The following is a 23,279-nucleotide window of genomic DNA, read 5'->3' as shown; positions in this document are numbered from 1 at the left end:
CAGGAGGCCCCATTAGCTAAAGTGGTGCTTCAGGTTAAGAACAATTTCAGGTTAAAAACGGACCTCCGGAACGAATTAAATACTTAACCCAAGGTACCACTGTAGTTAAAGTTATGAAAATGTAACAAAAAATATATTATTATTTTTTTCAAAGAAGAGTTTGGATTTGATATCCTACTTTATCACTACCCTAAGGAGTCTCAAAGCGGCTAACAATCTCCCTTTCCCTTCCTTGCCCACAACAAACACTCTGTGAGGTGAGTGGGGCTGAGAGACTTCAAAGAAGTGTGACTAGCCCAAGGTCACCCAGCAGCTGCATGTGGAGGAGCAGAGACGTGTACCCAGTTCACCAGATTACAAGCCCACCACTCTTAACCACTACACCACACTGGCTCTCATTTTGGGGCACATCACTACAGTTCCCTATACAATGCCTGGCATATAGTAGACCCTAAATAAAATTATATTGACTGCGATCTTTGTCCTCTTCACCCTGATCTTTTTTCTTCTTGGACAGAGGTTTATTCAAGTTTGCAGTAAGAACAGGGATAAGCAGGCATCGTGAGGCACAGCAGTGCTTATATACCGAGATACAATTTTCATTCTTGTCCACACGGCAGCAACAGAGAAACTCGGTGTCTGTGACCTTGATAGACTACTCAAGCATCCAACAGTGTTTATTGATCATGTAATTTCAACCAAGCTCTCCCTTCCACTAATGTGTAGTTTGCTTCTCCCGGAACCTCCCATTTACTTTATCTTGGGTATAACTAAGACATAGCTCACCCAACAGGTTTCCTGTAGAAAGTAGGTCTTCACACAGCAGGATCCGAGAAATCTACATCATTGGTGCACCACACCGCTTAATATCTTCCCATACCTGGACAAGCAGAAGTCTGAGGTGCCTCTGCAACAGACCGTGTGACATTTTCACTCGTGTTAAAGGAAAGCTTAAAGTATATATGAATCAGAACGGCCTGTCTACCAGATAAAAAGCAGGTTGTTAATGCAGTGGGAATTTAGGGGCTTATACCTGTGTGGCTGATTACCAAAACCAATCAAAAAACACCCCAAATGAATGCAAGCACGCTCACACATAAAATAAAAAGCACATTTGCAACTGCACTGTTGAAATACTGCCAGCAAATAATAAAAAGATGATATCCATACAATTAAAAACTTCTAATGAGGTGCTGCTTTTAAAAGGTAATGATGACATGGAAAGGGGGAAAACAGAGTCAGCGTTTTGATCTTGAGCCTGCCAATCTTCAAATATGCCCAAGTAGCAGTCACATTTGTAATTATCACCAGATATGACTTTCCAGAGCAGCCCTTTTCTCGGTCCAACCAACAACTGATGTGGATTTGGTGGGAAATCAAGAAAGGGCCTTTTTAGTGGCTATATCCAGATTTTGAAAATTCATTTTCAAAGATGTTCATTTAGCCTCCTTGTTGCTCGGTTTCTGGCAGGTAGCAAAAAACCTTTTTATTTAAACAGCGCTTTTTTTCCTTTTGCCTGTTTCGTTGTGTTTAATCTCTGTTTTAAAATTTAACTATGTTTTTAAACTGGCTGCCATCTGATCTGCTTTTTATACAGTTTTATGACTTTTATGTAGATTGTTTATTTTTAATGGTGGAATTTATTAATGTTATACTGCAAACGTAATAAATGAATGAATAATAAAACATGCCTTTGAATGGAAAAATCTAACCAAAGTCTGTTTTGCCGATGAAAATTATAACAAAAAAGATATTTCAACTAGAGATACAGTTTTATATGTCTTTTCATTTTGCTGTTATTCTGTGCTACTTTTCAAACATGTCCCACTGCAAGTTAGTAAATGTTTTGCCTGCATTTTAACCGTTTTGCAGACCCAATCTCGCCATGTTTAGTTGGAAGAAAATTCCACTGATTTTTATAGTATATACTTCCAAGTCTGTGTGCATAGGATTCAAGCTATTTGGCAGAATAGTGTAGAACCAAGTCCAGTCAAAGGCGACTATGGGGTTGCTGTGCTCATTTCGCTTCAGTCTGAGGAAGCCAGCGTTTGTCCACAGACAGCTTTCTGGGTCATGTGGCCAGCAGGACTAAACCACTTCTGGTGCGACAGGACACCATGACAGAAACCAGAGCACATGGAAACGCTGTTTACCTTCCCAACACAGCAGTACCTATCTATCTACTTGCACTGGTGTGCTTTCTAATTGCTAGGTTGGCAGGAGCTGGGACAGAGCAATGGGAGCTCACCCGGTCGCGGGGATTCGAACTGCCGACCTTCTGATCGGCAAGCCCAAGAGGCTCAGTGGTTTAGACCACAGCGCCACCTGCGTCCCCACCAAAATCTCCCTGTAGCTATACTAAAGCAGCTTTTGCTTTATATCGACTAACATAAGACACTCATAATGTAATGCTTTCTCTCTCGCACATGCACACACAAAATGCAGTTTCCTGTGTGTCATGATATCATTGTCAACTGGGCTTTTCAAACATGGCAGTTCAGCTGAGAGATCTTGACTTTTTTGCAGACTTTTCTACCACGAAAAGGTATTCATCGGCCAGAAATTAAAAGCGACTCTTCATTCAATACATTCCAATTAGAAACCGCCACCCCCAAAAAACCTGCTTTGAGATTCTGGCTCCAGAAAAGTTTAGCAACTCTGTTATAGGCATACTTGATGAAAAATAGCTTCCTTGACAGATCTGTGAGGTAAAGTCACTTTAGATTCCAAATGACCTTTTCTGGGGCTACATCTATTTAAATGAGAAATTCCAGCCCACTTCTTTTTTGGCAAAGATGAAATACTGTAACTGCTGAGTGAAAAGATTGCCGGGTAGTGCCACAAACCTTTCTCTCTCTCCCTCTCTCTCTTCCTCCCTCATACATTATTTATACGGTCGGTTGCAAAGAAGGGAACTTCACACAGGCAGCAAATACACCTCTATTTAGTGTGACTCTTCTGGCCAGGACGATGAGAAAATTTCTTTTGAGTTTTGAAGCATTTCAAAGCAAAGTCAGCCATTTTGCAGAGTTTTTGTTAATAGAGAGATGGAGAGAAAAGCGCCCTGTAAGAATGTAAAAGGAACCTTGCTAGAGTAGACCAAAGACCTACCTAGTCCAGGACTCTGTTTCTCCACAGTGACCAATCAGATGCCTCTGTGAAGCCCTTAACCTGGACATAACACAATGGTCCTCTCCTGCTGTGGTTCCTTAGCAACAGGTATTCTCCGCGTCAAGGCAGCAAGCCCAAAATTCCTTACCCTAGCTATGGAGAGGTGGGAGTTATCTGATTCCAGGTAGAGATCATTTTGGGGGATGCTTTGGTGAGGTCAGGTAAAGGACCCCTGGACGGTTCAGTCCAGTCAAAGGTGACTATGGGGTTGCGGCGCTCATTTCGCTTTCAGGCTGAGGGAGCCGGCGTTTGTCCACAGACAGTTTTCCGGGTCATGTGGCCAGCATGATGAAACTGCTTCTGGCGCAACGGAACACTGTGACGGAAACAGAGCACACAGAAATGCCGTTTCCGTTCCCGCCACAGCAGTACCTATTTATCTACTTGCACTGGTGTGCTTTCGAACTGCTAGGTTGGCAGGAGCTGGGACAGAGCAACGGGAGCTCACCCCGTCATGTGGATTCGAACCACCGACCTTCCGATCAGCAAGCCCAAGAGGCTCGGGTTTAGACCACAGCGCCACCCGCGTCCCTTTACCCTTTGCCTTGCTTTGGTGAATGCAATGTGTGAATACTATTAATATGTTTGAAGAATATGCAAGACTGCAAAATGCTCTTGTATGGAAGCAATTAGTTTTTAAATCAGTTAACTATGGTCAGGTAGTATGGTCTGAAAGCTGCCATCTTGCAGAAGTTGATTAGGGCTGGATCTGATCAGTGTCTGGACGGCTGACTTCCTGCAGCCACATGCATGTCACCTTGGGTTCTTTGACGAAATAAAGGTAGAACATAAATATAAGACCACAAACAAACTCCTTGATCTCATATGGCCAAACAGTTCTCTTAAATTTAGTTTGTGATATTCTGTTGTTATTCAGTTTGTAATATTTGTGTATGCTTTATCATAGGCCTGGCCAGAGAACTGCTGATGACCTAGAAATTATATATGAAGAACTTCTGCACATTAAAGCTTTGTCTCATCTTTCAACAACAGTGAGCATTTTATATTTTGTGACCCTTAATGGCAAATAAATAAATAGAATTGTAGCTGACCGATGCCTCCCTTATATGGGTACAAAGGGGGCATAGTATTGGATTGTGAGGACAAGTTCTGTCCCAGCCAATCATTTTGTTACACATTCATGATGATTTGCGCTCATGATGGTATCTGGGCAGTTACACACAATCACACTTTAAATACTATTTGCACCTGAAAAATAAGTTTCAGGGCAGACTTACCACTTCATTTTCCATCGTTTCATGTCCCGTTATGACCTGCTGAAACCCCAGCACTTTTTATATATCATGAATATTCTGGGGTTGTATGAGTTTTGTTGCACTATAATGCCAGAGTGCTCGAACAGCAATAGCCCTTGGGGAAGGATTGCAGAACAATTTATAAAGCGGAATTAGGTGCGAACAGTCTAGTATATATATACCATTACTGTCTTGTTGTTGCAATGACACGTTGCAGAATATACTTCAAAAACAAAACAAAACCCAGCCATATATAAGAGTGACTGGGTGGGCATGTGGTGTCCTCCATATAATTGCATTTATACAAGGAATTTGTATGCTCTTGGGTTTGATTATGTTGATCCCATAGCACTATGTCAGACTGCTGTCTGCCACTTTCTGCTAAATCCTACCAAATTATTTAGAGAGTCATGTACTTTCTGCATGACTTCTCATACTCTCTTTGCATTCCACAACAGATGCAATAGCGACCTTACACTGACGAAGATGCTCAACGCTGCTTTCTGTGACTGTTTGGGCACCCGTTCCCTTCTGAACCCTCCTGAACCCTTCCTATGAGTTTATATATAACTACACAAGTCAAGGATGTAAAAAAAACAAAACCTATAATGCTTGTTGTTTATCTTGCTTCAAGGTAAAGCGGGAGCTAGCAGGTGTTCTAGTGTTTGAGTCACATCCCAAAGCAGGAACCGTCTGTAAGTGAAATTAATTTTACCACAGGTTTACACTTGAGCTAACTGTATTGACCTAATTGCTTTTGGCACTGCAGTTGAAAACTCAGGACCTGAGGGCAAAAAAAGAAGCAGCACAAAAGGAATTTGCTGGGCCATTTGTACTGGGTTGTGTATCCCATGTTACCTGAGTGGCTGAGCACAAGAGTCTTTTACCTGATTCTGGACAATTCCACCCCCCCCCCACTTCCATTGCAGTTCTGTTTAACACAGCCCACAAAGTTTGGCAGATCTCCTCAAAACCCTCTGGAGAGATTTTGGAGGTGGGGTACGAGGGGCTGTAGAGAAGAGGGTAAGGAAAGATCTGTTGCGTGAGCTGTCTTCTGCATGCTCAACCTTGGACAAAATCCAGTGCTGGTTTTTTTCCTAGAAAAAGAGGTGCCAGAACGCACCATGAACGCTTCCCTCATTCTTTTACAAAGCACAATGGCGCCCACCAGAGTGGTGCTGGAATGGAGTTTCTCTTGAGTTCCCCTGAAAAAAAAGCCCAGGATAAATCCCATTATGTATGGGATGAATTTATTTATACAGGACTCGGGTCTTTGTTAATGACAGGGAAGGAGTCAATAGTCCCTTTTTGTTCTCTGTGAGAGTGAATTGGAAATGCCCACTTTTCAAAACGGGATGCTTATTCCATCCATATTTATTTGGTAGTATGTCATAGGGATCTTCATAGTGCATACTTCCAAATAATTTTGCTTGGAAATAGCATTGTTAAGCTGGGACTGCACATGCGGCAGAATGGATCGTACCATTTCAGACTTCAAATGGGAGGGGTGATTTTGAATGCTCCCCCATGCAAAAAAGAAAAGTCCTTTCAAGGAAGAAGTCTTGGAAAATCAGGGAGAGAGGTTCTAGCTGAACCTACTTCCTGGTGTGATGATGATGATGATGAAGATGATGATGATATTTATATGCCACCCATCTGACTGGGTTGCCCCAGCCACTCTGGGCAGCTCCCAACAAAATATTAAGAACACAAGAAAACATCAGACATTAGTTAGTTTTCTTCTCCCAGAGAGCTTTTACATACTGGAACATTGAATACTCAGCTGTTGTCAGAAGTAGTACAGTGGACGCTTGGGTTGCGAACGTGATACATGCGGGATGCTGCAACCCACAGCGGCATATCTGCACATGCGCGGGTTGCGATTTGGTGCTTCTGTGCATGCGCAAAGCGTGATTTAGCGCTTCTGCACATGCGCGACTTCCGAAACCCGAAAGTAACCCATTCTGGTACTTGCGGGTTTTGGCGGGTGTGTAACCCGAAAAAACGCAACCTGAAGCAGCTGTAACCCGAGGTATGACTGTATCTTGTTTGTGCTTTGCATTCTACCACCTCAGAACTCCAGTACTTCAATCTTCTGTGGATTCCACCCCCCTGTTGTGCTTTTAAGGTGTTGAATGTTCTTCTTTTCTCAGTAAATAAATCTCATTACTGCCTCTCCTCCGTGGCCACTTTACATTATTCTCTCTCTCTCTTCTGCAGTATTTAATCAGGGAGAAGAAGGAACTTCTTGGTACATTATTCTGAAAGGATCAGTCAATGTAGTCATTTATGGCAAGGTACTGTTTTAAGTTTCTTAGTATTTCTCATATTTCATGTACAGGTGATGCCCGGAATGGAACGCCGGCATAAAATGGTTGTCCTTTGGATGTGCCTAAAATTATCACAGCTTGTATGTGTAAGAGAATGTGCGCGTGCAGTCATATGTGTGTTGTGAAAATGTTTGTTTTCTACTGTGGGAGCAATGGGCAGTATCCAGCCAAATACCGTATTTTTCTGTGTATAAGACGAGGTTATTTCATTAAAAAAATTATGCTAAAAATTGGGGGTTGTCTCATACATGGATAGTGGAGAGTTGGGATGGGCAATTGGTGGCTGCCGCAAGCAGGAGATTGTCAGCAGTGTTTTTGTGGGTGATTGGTGGTTGCTTTTGTTGAGCGTGCAGACGATTGGTGGCTTTGTCGATGTGCGGGTGATTGGCTGTGGTGGTCCTGCAGGTGAGTGATTTTTGTTTTTTTGCTCCCCCCCAAAAAAGCTCAACAAGTCTGGGCAATCTCTCCCCCCCCCCCCATTTTCTCAATTTGGAGTCCCCCAAAAGAGGGACACAGGGGCATCTTATACATGGAAAAATACGGTAGATCCACTAGCACAAGGATGTCAGCTTAGCCAGCATAACTTCTCCTCGCTGTTCTTTCCCTGTGCATCTCTGCGCCCTCCCTTATTCTGTGGGAACCCCGAGAACGGATTTACCCAACAGCTAGAAAAGGCTGTGAGTGAATTCCCCATTCCTAGTAGCCAGAACAGATGGATCTGGATTTAGAGGGCCCAATTGTCTCTTGTCAGCATAATGCAGCTTTATCCGTCCAGCCCAAACAACTGTGGTTCCTTTTAAACCTGAAGTTATGCTGCAATTTATGTTACTATTTGCATGCTGTGAGCCACTCTGATGACATATTTAAGGGAAAAAATGGCATAAGAGATTTTTTAATAAAATAAGCCCAATATTTTCTTTGGTGTTAAGGAAAAACTAGATACAATTAAAAACTCCTCTTGTCATTATAACAAATGGGACTTAACAGTGCAGTCTGATAGCAGGCAAGAATACATATCAGAAACTGGCAGTCTATTGTTCAACAAACTTGATTAAAAAAAATTGACTTTATAAAAAAAATAAAAAGAAAGTTGCCACCATTAGCAGAGCCAGAAGTCTGTCTGTCTCTGAAACAAATTTCAGAGAACAAACCCCATTCTTTCTTTGCCCTTGCCTTTCTGTAGCATTAGTAATAACCAGCTGCCATGTATTGTCTTCTCATCGTTATTTTGGCTGTTCCTGCCAGATACATTTGTTACAGTATTTGGCTTAGAAATCCTGTGTTTGCACATGAAGCATCAATGGGACAAACTCCCCAATTACGGTTTCTCTGTGTGAATGCGTTTCTTTTCTTGTTGTTGTTGTTTTTAGGGCGTGGTATGTACCCTACATGAAGGCGATGATTTTGGCAAGCTAGCATTAGTGAACGATGCTCCTAGAGCTGCTTCCATTGTTCTGCGAGAAGATAACTGCCACTTCTTGAGAGTCGACAAGGAAGACTTTAATAGGATACTACGGGTAAGTTAAGAGTTTGTCCAACTTTTAAGAGCTTGCTCTAGAGCTCTTGTGAACGTTTCGCAACTCTCCCTTCAGGTCTCCGCATGCCCGAGGTTCCTTCGCTCATCTGTGCACAGACGTAAGCCATCGTTGGCAGCTGTTGCACCATTGCTGGTGTAAAAACAGTGGTGCAAGAGAGTGTTGTAGTCTCTGCGGCTGTGGAGAGAATGATTATGACTGGAATAGGCTGTCAATCTTACTAGTAGTAGTAGTAGTGGTCATGATAGTAAAGGTAAAGGGATCCCTGACCATTAGGTCCAGTCGTGACCGACTCTGGGGTTGCTGCTCTCATCTCGCTTTACTGGCCAAGGGAGCCGGCGTACAGCTTCCGGGTCATGTGGCCAGCATGACAAAGCCGCTTCTGGCGAACCAGAGCAGCGCACTGAAACGCTGTTTACCTTCCCGCTGGAGTGGTACCTATTTATCTACTTGCATTTTGACGTGCTTTCGAACTACTAGGTTGGCAGGAGCAGGGACTGAGCAATGGGAGCTCACCCCGTCACGGGGATTCGAACCGCCAACCTTCTGATCGGCAAGTCCTATTCTCTGTGGTTTAACCCACAGCGCCACCTGTGTCCCATCGTGATAGTAGTATAGTGCTAATAGTACTACTCATAATTGTTTAAGCATTAGTAAGGAATCTGAATCCAGTTTTGTACTGGGGTAAAAAGGATTTAGTTGAAGTATTGTAAGGAACCTAAGGCGAAGCCTTCCCTTTGAACCACAAAAAAGACATCTGGGGAAAAGGATTAATTTTCTATAGAGCCTGGATAAAAAGAATGTGTTTAGCACTTCCGCTGTAATGCAGGAAGATTCATGGATAGATAAAGGAAGTAGAGAAAGCACCTTAGGTTGGTTAAATCTCGACCTAACTGAACACAATGTTGTGATCTACAGTCCTGATGACCCAAGAGAAGTTCGTTTGTTTATTGAATTTATATCCCGCCTTTTTCTCCAGAGAGCTCAAGGTGGCATACATGGTTTCCCCCCTCCTCATTTAATCCTCAGAGCAACTCTGTGAGGGAGGCTAGGCTGACAGATTGTGACTGACCCAATGTCACCCCAATGAGCTTGATGGCTGAGTGGGGATTTGAACCCTGGTCTCCGAGGTCATAATCCAACACTCTTAACCATTGCGTGGACAGGTGGAGTCCCCCAGATCCCAGGCGCCCCCCCCGTCATGTGGAATAACGACTCAAGACATGCTATGGGATTAAATAGGCCACAACTCTATTATATTTCAGATGTGGGTAGACCTTGGCTCAGGCATTGGGCGTTATCTCTCCCCAGTCCCCAGCCGGGGACCTAGAGAACATCAGGGCTATCCAGTATGTGTGTGTGGGGGGATGGGCCAGCTCTGGAGAACATATGTTCAAGCAGAGATAGCCGCCCCTGTTACGCCGCCGCCGCAGGGGAGAGCAATGACGACCTCTCGGCGTACGGTCAAAGCCTCCCCTCAGAAAAACCCCTTTAACGGGGAACCCTGGTATCGCTGCTGCAAAGAGGAATATAGACTAAAGGATTCCGCCCAAGGCCTAATACCGCCAAAGTTGTGACATTTTGCTACGGGAAAGGCAAAACCTGCCAATGCAGGGGAATTCCTTTCCGGCCCTTTAACAGTGACCTTGACGTAGCAGTGCCCGCATACCTGTGAAGAAAAGTTAACCTGCAAAACCTGTGAAGAAAAGTTAACCTGCAAAATAAGACATTAACTGAGGGTGGGTAGGGTGGGAGAAGCTCTGGAGCCAAGTGAGGATTCCCAGGTAAGATCCTCCCTCTATTGTGTGGGCAGGTAGTCCCTCCCCTACCTGGCCTGGTCTCCTTGGCAACGCTTCCCCCAGGTGGGATTGGACAACTGACTGAGGTAGGTGGAGACCTCCAGGTATCCCTCCTGAGGGAAGGCAAAGCCAAGCCTATGCTGATGGAGCCGCTCCAGATCTAGGGGCTGTGCACGTCCACGCAAAGGGCGCCCCCCGTTTTATGCGGGGAGCGGTCATTACACCACACTGACTTCAGTCGTGCTGGAAATACATGGACCTTAAGTTAGTTGCAAGTTCCATACAGCTTGCCCCACAGGTGCCAATAACACTAAAGGACAGCTGTCTTTCCTGGGATGGGGTCCCATACTTTTTCAAGGAGTATAAAACCATATATCAATGGCCTTTTAATTTTCATTTGCAGCACGGCTTTTTACCAAGTTGTTTCTATCTGGCGTGTTAATGATTAAAAATCATCTTTCAGGATGTCGAAGCAAACACAGTCAGACTTAAGGAACATGACCAAGATGTCTTGGTACTCGAGAAGATCCCAGCAGGAAACAGGGCTCCTAATCAAGGAAACTCGCAGCCTCCTCAGCACAAGTATGATTTAATTCCCCAGTGTTGATGCAAGACTATGATTAACGCTTCCAAATGGTTTTATTTAGCCAATAGTCTTTTCTTCCTGCCTTTGAAAAGAGTGCATTATGTCGCATTTGAAAAGATATCACCAGCTGGTCACATGCCCTGCAGCGCATAACATATATCAACTTGCAAACGCATTAGCTGTGGCCCTTTAGCTGTCAAAAATCAACTCTAGGCAGGTCTTGCTGTAAATAGTCCCCACGTGCAAAATCTGTTCACAGACCATAAGGAATGTTATTACTGAGCAGAGTAATTACTGATAAAAACGCTTTTAAAACCTCATTCGTTTTGCTATTAAGAAAACATAATTTATTATTTTTATTTCCAATTCCTAAAGTGCACATCTATCTCTTTAGTCACCATGCATCAAGTTGTTTGGCCCAACTCCTGCAGGGTAGGAATTTAGGATGTACTGAAGGACTGCCTTCAGAGGTCTTCTAAAGGTTGCATAGGTACTTATCTCCCCTTGGCTTAGGGGTTGCATAACTCCATACCCTCCAACATTTCTCCAATGAAAATAGGAATGTCCTAAGGAAAAGCAGAACATTCCAGGATCAAATCAGAAACCAGGACCGCTTCTGTAAATCTGGGACTGTCCCTGGAAAATAGGGAAGAAGAAGGAGTTTGGATTTGATATCCCGCTTTATCACTCCCCTTCAGGAGTCTCAAAGCGGCTAACATTCTCCTTTCCCTTCCTCCCCCACAACAAACACTCTGTGAGGTGAGTGGGGCTGAGAGACTTCAGAGAAGTGTGACTAGCCCAAGGTCACCCAGCAGCTGCATATGGAGGAGTGGGGAAGCGAACCCAGTTCACCAGATTACGAGTTCACCACTCTTAACCCCTACACCACACTGGCTCTCATTTTGGGACACATCACTACAGTTCCCTATACAATGCCTGGCATATAGTAGTCCCTATAAATGCCTGTGAGTAATCATAAGCAGCTTTCATGTCCCTGGGATAATTGTTCCCAATACATAAGGCATTAGTGTCCAGAACTGGCTTCTTTCATTTGGGAAATGGCAAAGGTTGGAAAAGGCTTAATTAAGAATTGGGAACGAATGACCTGAGATGCAATTTGGGTCTGTTCCATGTTCCTCAATGCTTCATCTCTCTTGCAGTGTTCAAAGGGATGTTGCTAGCAGAGCCCACTGCGAAGCACTCCCTATGCCCCTCTCCCTTTAAGGGCAAACACATCTTCTCTTTGCCGACTGATCTCTTGCAGAGTTCTGCTGCCAACTAGTCTCCAGGCACCGCAAGCCACTTCCACAATTTCGTTTCCACTTTCATATTGAAAGTACAGCAAGCTCTCTCTCTCTCTCTTTCTCTGCTTCACTCCCCAAGACACACAGTTAGTATCTCTGCAAGTATCTCTCTGTGCACTTGGCTTAACAAGGGGTTTGCATTCTTGGGACATCAATGCAGCTCTTCCCAAAGGGCTGGCAGGTAAAAGAACCGTATGATGGCCAGTCCTCAAAGTGAGGTGAAGCTCCCAGGAGCTCAGCTCCACTACTTATTTCTCAGCAGGAGCTTTTTTCTTTTTTTTTAGGGGGGAAGTTTCCTAGATTTCCCCCTATACTTGAGCGCGGTAAAATGATGCAAAGTTGTAAGAAGAACCAAGAGGTTCACTAAAAGAAACCCATTTACTGCGGAAGGAAATAGGAAAGCTTAATAGATAAGTTCCTATTTTTCAGTGAACCTCAATAGTTTGATGCTCAGAGAAGTGACAAATGGGGCCTGTTAGCTTCTTTCATGATGGCTGCCTTAGCTACCGTTTTTCGAGGGCTACTTGAGGATACGAGCCAGCTGGCTCAGTTTGGGGAGAAGGTACAGATTTCCTAAGGACCTTTCCCCTCATAATTCAAACGTGACAACAGCAAGAGGCAACTCCATACATGACCCACCCCTCCTCCCTTTTGGGATCACATCTTAGCTGTTGCCATTGGCCATCGCAGAGCATTGGGCTGAAAAGAGAGAGAAAGAAATCAAACACGCTTACAAATGCCTAACGTAGGATGATGACCACACATGAAGCATCTCAAGCAAACGTCATGGCTTGGATCCCATCACAAGGAACTTCATTCTGATCAAGGCTAAGACTTGACTATGAGGCAAAGTGAGATGGCGGCCATCTTGCTTTTAAGTCCAGAGAGCAAAGGAGCTGGCCCTGTTCCTAAATGTGCCTGTTTCCCACCCCAACTGACCCAGCGGCCATATTGACCATGCTTTGGCTCTCTTCTTGACTGTTGTAGACTGTCATGTGGAGGGAGACTGGCTTATTGAGAACAAATGGGTCACCAGCCCACCAGCCTCAATCTGCCCCTCAACCAACTACCTGCCTTAACATGCTGCCCATCCAAGGGGCAGCACAGACTGCCAGCTTCCTCCTCCTCCTCCTCCTCCTCCTCCTCCTCCTCCTCCTTAGTCTCATTGTTGCCTCTTGTAGAAAGAGGAAGATGAGGACAGAGCTAGAATGAGTTAGCTCTGTCTGTCATTGGCTCCACCTCCATCTAATGTGGGGCTCCTTGCTTTCCACCCTACTAGCCCCAGCTAGTCTAGTGGCAGGTGCTTGCTTTTGGGTGTCACTATTGCGTCCCATATTTCCACTGCTCTGCTGGCTGTTCTGTTCCCCTCTCCTGTAGAAACAACTCACTTGTCTTTTTTTCTGGCCCTTTCCCTCAAATTTAAGCTACTAAAACAGGTCATATTGCAAGCATGGCATATTGCAAAACGTATGCTAAAATCAATCAAGATGTAAAGATATTCTACACTGGGTATCTTTCCTATGCTAAAGCTTTATACACACACACACACACACACACACACACACACGTGTGTGTGTGTGTGTGCGCGTGTGTGCGTGTGTGCTTTGTTACACTCGTATTCACCTTCTCTTTTCAACAAGCTCAGAGTGGTTTTATAGGTCAATGTTTCTTTTCTTCCTTTACTCAGGTATATTGTGATGTCAGGAACGCCCGAGAAAATTCTAGAACACTTCCTCGAAACAATGCGCCTCGAATCAGCGTTAAGCGAAGGAACAGGTAGAATGTTTAAATAAAGATGTTGGTGCAGCTGTAGATCAACGTAAGAAGTGAATGCTGCAATCTGACATTTCCAACTTCAGTCATTCAATTTAAACTGGGGCTTAAGCACCCAGATTCTTTGGCCGAGAGTGCAGCTCAGTCTTGCTTTTGTACTGAGTGTCGCTGTTGCATTCAGTGTGTGTTAGAAAGAGCTACAACCTTGAAACAACCTTTCGGTGGTGCCCTAAAAAGTAAGGGAGGGCTAGCATCAGGTTTGCAGCTTCTCTTAGGGACATTTTGTTTTATTTTCCAAAACCTTCCAGTACAACTTCACTTTTGAAAAGTATTTTGAAACAGCCCTTTTCCAAAATATCTTGGGGCAGTATTCCATTTGTTAGCAGGCAACTAGAAATTTGAACCACAACGTTTCTTTCTTTGCTTGTCAGATCACAAACATCTGCAATCACTGATCCCCCCCCACCTTTTGCGTTACTTTGAATTTGTTTTTGTTTTGTTTTTAAGCTGTTTGTTTGCATAGTAGCAGTGAAAACAATGCCCTGGCAAACAGCCATCATTTTTTGTACACTTTCCACTGAAATACATTTCCTTTTGCGTTAGAGGCCATTGGGGGACCACATAAATTTGATCTGAGCCAGTTGATTTCAGGGAAAATATCCAGGATTAAAATGAGTCATTTTTTTCCATGAAAGATTTGACTGATTGGTTAAAAACATATGAAAGTCACTCCCAAACACTGGAACTATATATGGCTCCTTCATATATCTAGTCCATACATCCAATCATCCCAGGTTCTTTTGCTTGTCCCCTAACTTTCTGCTAACAACATACAAGCCTCCTTGCTTAATACATATAGCTCTTCCTCCTATTTCTAAGTTCCTCATTTCCTTGCCACTTTCTTCCCTGTCACCCTTAATTTGCTTCTGCTTCCTCCATCCATCTGTCTCACGAGCCTCTACTTCCACAATCCACTCCCTGGACCTTGTTTCTGTGTTTAATTCCCCTAATTCCTGTGCCCTCTTCTCCCAGCTCCTAGTCAGAGTCAACAGTGTGACGTGGCAGCTAAAAAAGCCAATGCAATTCTGGGCTGCATCAATAGGAGTATAGCATCTAGATCAAGGGAAGTAATAGTGCCACTGTATTCTGCTCTGGTCAGACCTCACCTGGAGTACTGTGTCCAGTTCTGGGCACCACAGTTCAAGAAGGACACTGACAAACTGGAACGTGTCCAGAGGAGGGCAACCAAAATGGTCAAAGGCCTGGAAACGATGCCTTATGAGGAACGGCTAAGGGAGCTGGGCATGTTTAGCCTGGAGAAGAGGAGGCTAAGGGGTGATATGATAGCCATGTTCAAATATATAAAAGGATGTCACATAGAGGAGGGAGAAAGGTTGTTTTCTGCTGCTCCAGAGAAGCGGACACGGAGCAATGGATCCAAACTACAAGAAAGAAGATTCCACCTAAACATTAGGAAGAACTTCCTGACAGTAAGAGCTGTTCGACAGTGGAATTTGCTGCCAAGGAGTGTGGTGGAGTCTCCTTCTTTGGAGGTCTTTAAGCAGAGGCTTGACAACCATATGTCAGGAGTGCTCTGATGGTGTTTCCTGCTTGGCAGGGGGTTGGACTCGATGGCCCTTGTGGTCTCTTCCAACTCTATGATTCTATGATTCTATGATCTTTAGCTAGAGCTCTGTAAAATACTTACAAGCAACCCATGGCATAGCAACAGCAAAGCTGGTGGCTAAATATTTCAAAAAACTGCCTGGCATCTTCTTGTGTTGCCCTTAAAAAGGCAAAAGGAAGAAAGTTTTTTGGAAACAATTGTTGTGTGCAGATAAAAGGGAGCAGACAGGAAAACCCCATTTTGCAAGCAGAATGATCCTTGCAGTTCTTAGGATCCAAGACAAGTTACTGTAATTTACAGTGCAATTTTATATATGTCTATTCAGATATAAGTCCCATGATATTCAGTGGGATACATTGAGTATTGGCCCTGGGAGCAAGTCCTACTGAACTCAAAGAGACTTGCTTCTGACAAGACATGTCTAGGATCGCGCTGTTAATTAATTGCTTTTAATGTGCAAAACACATCTGGTATAACTCTTTTTGTGCTGTTTACCGCGGAGGAGGCAACAATATATTTTGCAGTGGTGGGAAATTATATTGGCATGCAGGAGTATAACGATTTGTTACTTTTGATTTTCACAGATGCTGGTGTACTTGATTTTGTTATGATGCATTGCATATTCATGCCAAATAATCAGCTTTGTCCGGCTTTGATGGCTCAATATCCTTTTTGATTATTTTTTTTTAAAAAAAAAACAACCAAAACATATTAGACACCTAATTTGGTGGTAAGCAAGGCTGGCATCAATGCTTGGCGTGGTCGGGAAGCTGCTGAAGTACCACATCCATCAGTGGACCCTCTCTGACAAGAAACCCCCTGGAAGTTAAGCAAGAAAGTCAAGAAGTGAGAATCAACTCTTGGGAGCTTTAGCTCTTTTTCACTTTATTCGTTTTGTTACAATGCTGTGCTGCGTTTCTCGGGATTAAGTCCCACTGTGTTCAATAGGATTTACTCCCAAGTCAGGGATGCGGGTGGCGCTGTGGTCTAAACCCCTGAGCCTCTTGGGCTTGCCGATCAGAAGGTCGGCGGTTTGAATCCCCACGATGGAGTGAGCTCCCGTTGCTCTGTCCCAGCTCCTGCTAACCCAACAATTCAAAAGCATGCCAGTGCAAGTAGATAAATAGGTACCGCTGCGGAGGGAAGGTAACTGGCGTTTCCATGAGCTCTGGTTTCCACCAGGGTGTCCCGTTGCACCAGAAGCGGTTTAGTCATGCTGGCCACATGACCCAGAAAGCTGTCTGTGGACAAACGTCAGCTCCCTCGACCTGAAAGCGAGATGAGCGCCGCAACCCCATAGTCGCCTTTGACTGGACTTAACCGTCCAGGGGTCCTTTCCCTTACTCCCAGGTCAGAGTACATAAGATGGGAGCCTGTGAGTATTAACATTCCAGCATCATTCATGGTGGAACTAAACTCTCAAGCCGTCTCATTCCTAGAGCAAGATGAACCAGTATGGATGGAACATCTGCCTTAAGCCTAATGCTATGAATGACTGCGAGTATTTTGCAAGCCATTTCCCCCATGCTCATAAGAACCTAAGGAAAGCCCTGTTGGATCAAGCCAAGGTTTATATAGTCCTGAACCCTGTTCTCAAGGTGGCCATTGAGATGCCTATGGGAATCCCGCAAACAGGGCATGAGTGCAACAGCACTTGTGATCCCCGGCACCTCTGCCTCCTATTGTCTCCCTTGCTTGTTTCTGCTCCACCTCCATCCCCAAGTGTTGGCTTTACCCACCAGCAGGTTATACTATATCATTTAAAATAATAAGCTCTTTGGAGACCACCTATTTTCAAATTTCTACATCGGCTTGCATAATCACCCTGGAAACCAGATCTGTTTGAGTGCTATTGTGGTGCCACAAATAGCAAAAGTAATTAAAAACCTGTGACATGTGTTGAGGAAAGCAACAAAAGCCACATAAATACAGCCCAGCTGACGGTATTTCTCTCTGTGTGTGTGTGTTTGTGTGACTGGAGCGAAATCTTTTTTTTTTCCACCAAAGAAACAGATGAACTAAACGTTGGAAGTACAGAAATCCTGCTTGGCTTCAGTCACGTTGTGCAGGATGTAATCTGTTTTCGTAGCACAGAACCTAGCTTAGATTTAATTCACATTCTCCTGCCTTTTTCTTTTCTTGGGACCTGGCCTCTCTTGGATTTCAGCTTCCTTATTGTTCACTAAATGTAGCCTTGCGTGGTCTCCAGGGGTTGACTTAAGACTGTGTACACATTACTGGCTTAAAACAGAACTAGGTCCAGACGGGCAGGGATGTTGTTGTTGTTTTTCTGTGTTCGAAATGAAGTTAGTTTTGGGGGAAACGGATCAAACCTCAGCATTTCCCAAGGAACGACAGGATAGATATGGGTTGTGTGGCGCACGTCATGTGTGCACCACTTCCCAAACCAATGTTGGGAGCGTACTGGATTCATAAGTGTGTGCACAGCCCTGTTCTCAGTCCTTTTCTGCCTCCTGCCTCTGGCCTTTGGTGTCAGTCTCTTACTAGTTTAATGCACGATTCTCCACCAACACCCACTCCAAACCTCTTCTGTGTTTTCCACCAAGCCTCCAGACCAGATTTGTGGGTGGTGGAGGTACACAGTTGAATACCACTTACTGTATTATTATTATATTATTATTTCTGTATTGTTTTAAGAGAAAGGTTAGCATGTTACACACACATGATCTGATCCCATTCATCTACTCTCCCATGGTGATAAATACCGAACATTTGGTTCCAATGCATGTGAAAAGGAACTAGATCCCTGCTTGCATTGAGGGAGGAACGGGCTGTAAAAAATTATTGCAATTTTCAAGCAACGAAACTTGTCGAGATCGGTATTCAGTCACAACATCATTGTTGATTAATACCTTTCAAAATTACAGCCTCTCTGTCATTTATTTATACATAACGCTATTATTCTAATAGATATGCAGCGTGAACATTTGGGGAGGGAGGGTTCCCCCTCCCCCTCCCCCCCGCACACCCCGCGATCACATTTGCATGGGAGAAATTATTAGCAGAATTAAAAATAAATAGATGAGCAATGAAAAATAACGGCAAAAATTACTAGTGCATGTGGTGAGTCACTTAATAAGCAGATAGAAGGATATTAAATAATTACAGGGCTTGCATGGTAGAAGCTTCAGGGAGAGAACAGCTCTGTGAAATGCTACTTCATTTATGAAATGTTATAACAGTCCTACAAACAGTTAAAGGGACCAAACTAGGCAATGCAATGTCTACTCTCACCTCCACCAGGTAGCCTGACTTTTCTGATCTCAACCAAATATATATATGTTTATAAGTTCAGTTAAAACCTGCAGTCATGACATACTGCACCATGTTCCTTAGACATGCTAAGGAACAGGTGATTGTTATTTTGTCCTCATATGTAAAACCGCAGAATTCAAAGAGGGTTTACTTTCGTTTTCCCATGACTCTAGATTTCAGTAGGATGTCCCATGTCCTAAGGCTGTTAAGTAGCTGTAGCAGTGTCTAAGGGAAACAAAAAAATGGCTTAATAAGCCTAGTTTCTGTCCCCCCCTTAAATTACTGCTTTAGTCATATTGTGCATATATTATGCAAGAGGCTCTATTGATGCATTTGTTTTCCCTTCTGAGCAGCCCACAGTCTCTTGAGACATCCCAGAGATTGCATGTCAAAGCCCCCATGCTTTGATTTGAAAGAAACAGTTTATTTTAAGACTTACATTCACAACGGCCCTGTGCTTGTCAGAACTGTCATATGCAGAAAATATTCTGGGCCATTAATTCCACATGGAACGCACGAAATACTATTATATTCAATTTCCTCCCTGTTTCGTGAGGATCTATCTATATACGGCTGTCTGTCAGATCTGTCTGTCACTGGATCCCAAGTCAGCCTGGACTAAGGAGAATTTCAGTAGTGCTTGTAGACTCATCTCTGCTAACCCTGGACTTATAAGAGATGCGTTGTGAACAAGCACGCCCCCCAAACCAAGGTTGTGCTGGGCAGACACCATTTCTGCTCTTAATGTCAAGATATGCCCTTTCCAAAAGGGAGAAGTTTACACCTGAGTTGCCCTGTAACAACAAAACTCTGACATATGCATACATTTAAAAATACTGTTTGCTGCACCTGTTCTGCGTGGGAAGGAACCAGGATACAGAGAAAACTGCTTCTGAAGTTGATGAGGGTAGCATTCCATTGCATCTTCATTGCTGCCTTGCAAACAGTAACAATCACAATGAAATTTTAATGGATTCCATTGGCTTGTTTAAAGATACAGATTTCTATTATTGCTAATATAACCATATATACATTTTTTTTAAAAAAATGTGCTCTTTCCCTTGGTCAAGCTGGACTCTGGGTTGCTAATGCACACATATCAAAAGTCTGTGTGAGCAGAAGGTTGATGAGGCAATGTATCTATGTGCAAAGATGCTCTGCCTGTCTTATTTTCAAAGGGAGATGGCTGTGAAAGGCTGGGGCTTCAGAAAATTCCATCATAAATGGAAGCAGCAATTGCTGTTGTTCATTGTTTCATCCCAGACCTGGAATGGAAATCAGTCCAGTGAATATGATTAGTACTCACTCATAAGGTTCTTGGGTTGGTTGGTTTTTTAAGGCTGCAACTGATACATCATGAATGACATTTTTATTTTTATTTTTATTAAAAACATTGGTTTGACGTGTCCTGTAAATCAGAACGAGTGGTGTGGAAACAATTGTGCCATTAATTATGTTGTCGAACTAATTACATATATTACATTAAATAGTGGAAAGTGAGAAATATAATATTTGGCAGAAACTGGACTGCAGCAGAAGAGAAACAGCGCTGGTTGTGACAAAGATAAGTTGGAACAGAAATAGCTGCTTTCTTACTTCCCTAATGAAAGGACAGGCTGAATTATGTTAGGGAAGGCAAATGCCTCACCTCCACTGACAGGAAAGCAATGTACCACCACATCACAGAGTCCCAGGCTAATGTCACCACAGTGCAAGCTAGAAGTGGCAATAGAAACTAGAACCAGCCCTATGCCCTCCCCCCTGATCTGTAGCAGTGGCCTGGAAAACCAGTGGTCCTTGCTTTCCCCCCAATGCATACACACACACAAACACACACACACTCTTTCATATGCCCCATGCTGACAAGCAATTAACTTGTGAACAAATCACAGCAAGAAGAATCAACAATTGTAGCATGTACATCTCCTGCAAATAGAATCACTGAGGTCCTCCTCCGAGGGCCTTCTGGCGGTTCCCTCCCTGCGAGAGGTGATGTTACAGGAAACCAGGCAGAGGGCCTTCTCGGTTTTTTGCACCTGCCCTGTAGAATGCCCTCCCATCAGATGTCAAAGAAATTAACAACTATCTGACTTTTAGAAGACTTCTGAAGGCAGCCCTGTTTAGGGAAGTTTTTGATGTTTGATGTTTTAGCGTGTTTTTAATATTCTGTTGGGAGCCGCCCAGAGTGGCTGGGGAAACCCAGCCAGATGGGCGGGGTATAAATAATAAATTATTATTATTATTATTTCTCTGCAGAGGCAAAAACCACAAGTTAAAGTTGAAGAGCACAACGACATCAGCTAAAACAGGACTATAGAAATGTGCTTTGCTACCTGCCTCCTACACAAATACAAAACCACAGAAATAATATATCTACCTACACTGTGTTTAGTTTATTACTACAGTGGCTATCGTGCATCTTTCTGCATCTCCCTTAAGGCTAGAGGGCTTCCCTTGATCCCACTCTTCCACCACCAACGAGCATCCACAGTCCAGGGAAAGTAACGAATTGGGTCCATGTCCCTTGAACCATTTGCCAATTGTACTTTACAAGGAAAGGCCTGTTGGGTTCACCTCCCCACCACCGCCATGCTAAGTCATCAAAAGCCATGAAAGTATATAAACTGGAGAACGCACAAAATGTTATTGATCTTGAAAATCCTGCTGGGCAGTTGTGTGTTTCACGGCACTGGAAAGCATCAATTTTAAGCGCGCTTTGTTATGATGAAGCGATGGGAAATTCTGAGGGGGGTGGATGAAGTAGCAGAGTGAACGTTTTCCTTGACATCTTGGCACTTACCACGCTCAGCCTTCGCAGGGTACGGAGCAAGAAAAAATGGATTATGCCCTAAACAACAAACGGCGAGTCATTCGCTTAGTGCTGCAATGGGCTGCTTTGTATGGAGATGTCCTGCAAGAGGACGAAGCGGCAATGGCCTTTCTGGAGGTAGGGCGCAATTGCTTAGTACTGCTGTTTTGTTGGAATCAATATTAACTAGTTACTGAGGCAGGAGAGCTGAGCCAAGACTGTTTCCCAAGCTTTAGAATTCTCCTTCCTAAGGACGTTACATTCAAGTACAAACAACTATAGGTGTCCTTCTTGGGGTTTTTGCATTGCTGCTGCAAACAATATCATGCCTTGTTGCCACTGGCTGCAATTTCAGGGAGGAAAGGGGGGGTGGAGATACCAGTCTGTTTTCTAATACAGAGACAATCACATTGAAAGAAATGGGCATTGTGAGAATATGGAACCTAGACATTTCCAGCGCAATCCCATGCCTGTAATACTACTTGGCAGTAAACCGTACTGTGTTAGGTGGCGCTGTGGTCTAAACCACTGAGCCTCTTGGGCTTGCAAATCCAGTCAGCGGTTCTAATCCCCATGACGGAGTGAGCTTCCATCGCTCTGTCCCAGCTCATGCCAAACCTGGCAGGACAAAAGCATGCCAGTGCAAGTAGATAAATAGGTACCGCTGCAGCAGGAAGGTAAACAGCGTTTCTGTGCATTCTGGTTTCCGTCATGGTGTTGTGTTGCACCAGAAGCAGTTTAGTCCTGCTGGCCACATGACCCAGAAACCTGTCTGTGGACAAACGCCAGCTCCCTTGGCCTGAGAGCAAGATGAGCGCCGCAACCCCGTAGTCGCCTTTGACTGGACTTAACCGTCCAGAGGTCCTTTACCTTTACCTTTTTTTACTCTGTATAGAATTGCAGTCAAAATGATGTTCTGATCAGCATACTGCCCCCCTCCGTTTTTCATGGGAAAACCATGGCCGTTACCTGGGAACACCATGCCATTTCAGAAATAATAAAATATTAAATGTGTACAGTGTATTTTTAAAAAATCCCTAACTATAAGCTGTGGTCAGGCAAAGCTCCTTGGCATCATCGATGCAAATGCAAGCCAAGTACCGCAAATGACCCCATAGCCGCTATCACTGGTCAATTTTCAGATGTCCATATAAAGGCTTAGATGAACTTGCAAGGAAGAGGGAGTTTTCCTGAGCATGCTATCTCTGCTGTCCTCACGGCGCTGGGTGCAAGTTCAAAAGTGATTGCCTGCAGCATGGAAACTGTACTTGGGGAGGATGCATTTTAGAGCCCAGATTTTTCACGGGAGCCTGTGTGAATACAGGAGGTTTCTCCCTGCAAACAGCCCCCTTTGAACTTGTGGAAGGTGGCAGGAGTGGAGCCAGTGTACCCACGCGTTCACGTAAGCCTCTACCTGCAATCCTAAGTAGGGCTTGAGTTTACCCTGCTCTCTCCAAATGTTTCAGTCCGTGAGATGGAAAATCTAAAGGGCAGATCTTACTGCCATGTTTAAACATGATGATAATAAATAAATAAAATAATAATAAATAACTGGCTAGGTTTGACCAACACGAGTAGATAAATAGGTACCACTGTGGCAGGAAGGTAAACGGTGTTTCCGTGCTCTCTGGCATTTGTCGTGGTGTCAGAAGTGGCTGCTGGCCATGTGACCCGGAAAGCTGTCGGTGGACAAATGGCGGCTCCCTCGGCCTGAAGCATGATGACAGCCGCACCCAATAGTTAAGTTGGACTTGACCACCCAGGGGTCCTTGTCCTTTACCTTTTAAATAACTGACATTGTCTCTCTCTTTAA

The 23,279-nt window shown here is 44.0% G+C and overlaps 1 protein-coding gene across 7 annotated transcripts in view; it reads left to right on the top strand.

Annotated features, from left to right (window-relative positions):
• RAPGEF4 (Rap guanine nucleotide exchange factor 4) overlaps positions 1-23,279 on the top strand; it is a 173,078-nt gene that overhangs the window by 116,137 nt on the left and 33,662 nt on the right. For 6 of the 7 annotated variants that reach the window (XR_008327103.1, XM_053359436.1, XM_053359405.1 and 3 more), the window contains 8 exons: positions 4,079-4,163; positions 5,062-5,122; positions 6,648-6,724; positions 8,128-8,274; positions 10,555-10,673; positions 13,669-13,757; positions 15,966-16,044; positions 21,454-21,604. Coding sequence is in view for 6 of the 7 variants with exons in the window: in XM_053359436.1 (XP_053215411.1) it covers positions 4,079-4,163; positions 5,062-5,122; positions 6,648-6,724; positions 8,128-8,274; positions 10,555-10,673; positions 13,669-13,757; positions 15,966-16,044; positions 21,454-21,604 (808 nt within the window). In the remaining variant the exon portion in view is untranslated. The remainder of the gene's footprint in view (positions 1-4,078; positions 4,164-5,061; positions 5,123-6,647; positions 6,725-8,127; positions 8,275-10,554; positions 10,674-13,668; positions 13,758-15,965; positions 16,045-21,453; positions 21,605-23,279) is intronic. The other variant, XM_053359411.1, reaches the window with a different exon arrangement.

Source organism: Podarcis raffonei, chromosome 1 (genome assembly GCF_027172205.1).
Source record: "Podarcis raffonei isolate rPodRaf1 chromosome 1, rPodRaf1.pri, whole genome shotgun sequence".
NCBI lineage: Eukaryota > Metazoa > Chordata > Lepidosauria > Squamata > Lacertidae > Podarcis > Podarcis raffonei.
This window is presented reverse-complemented; position numbering and strand designations above follow the sequence as displayed.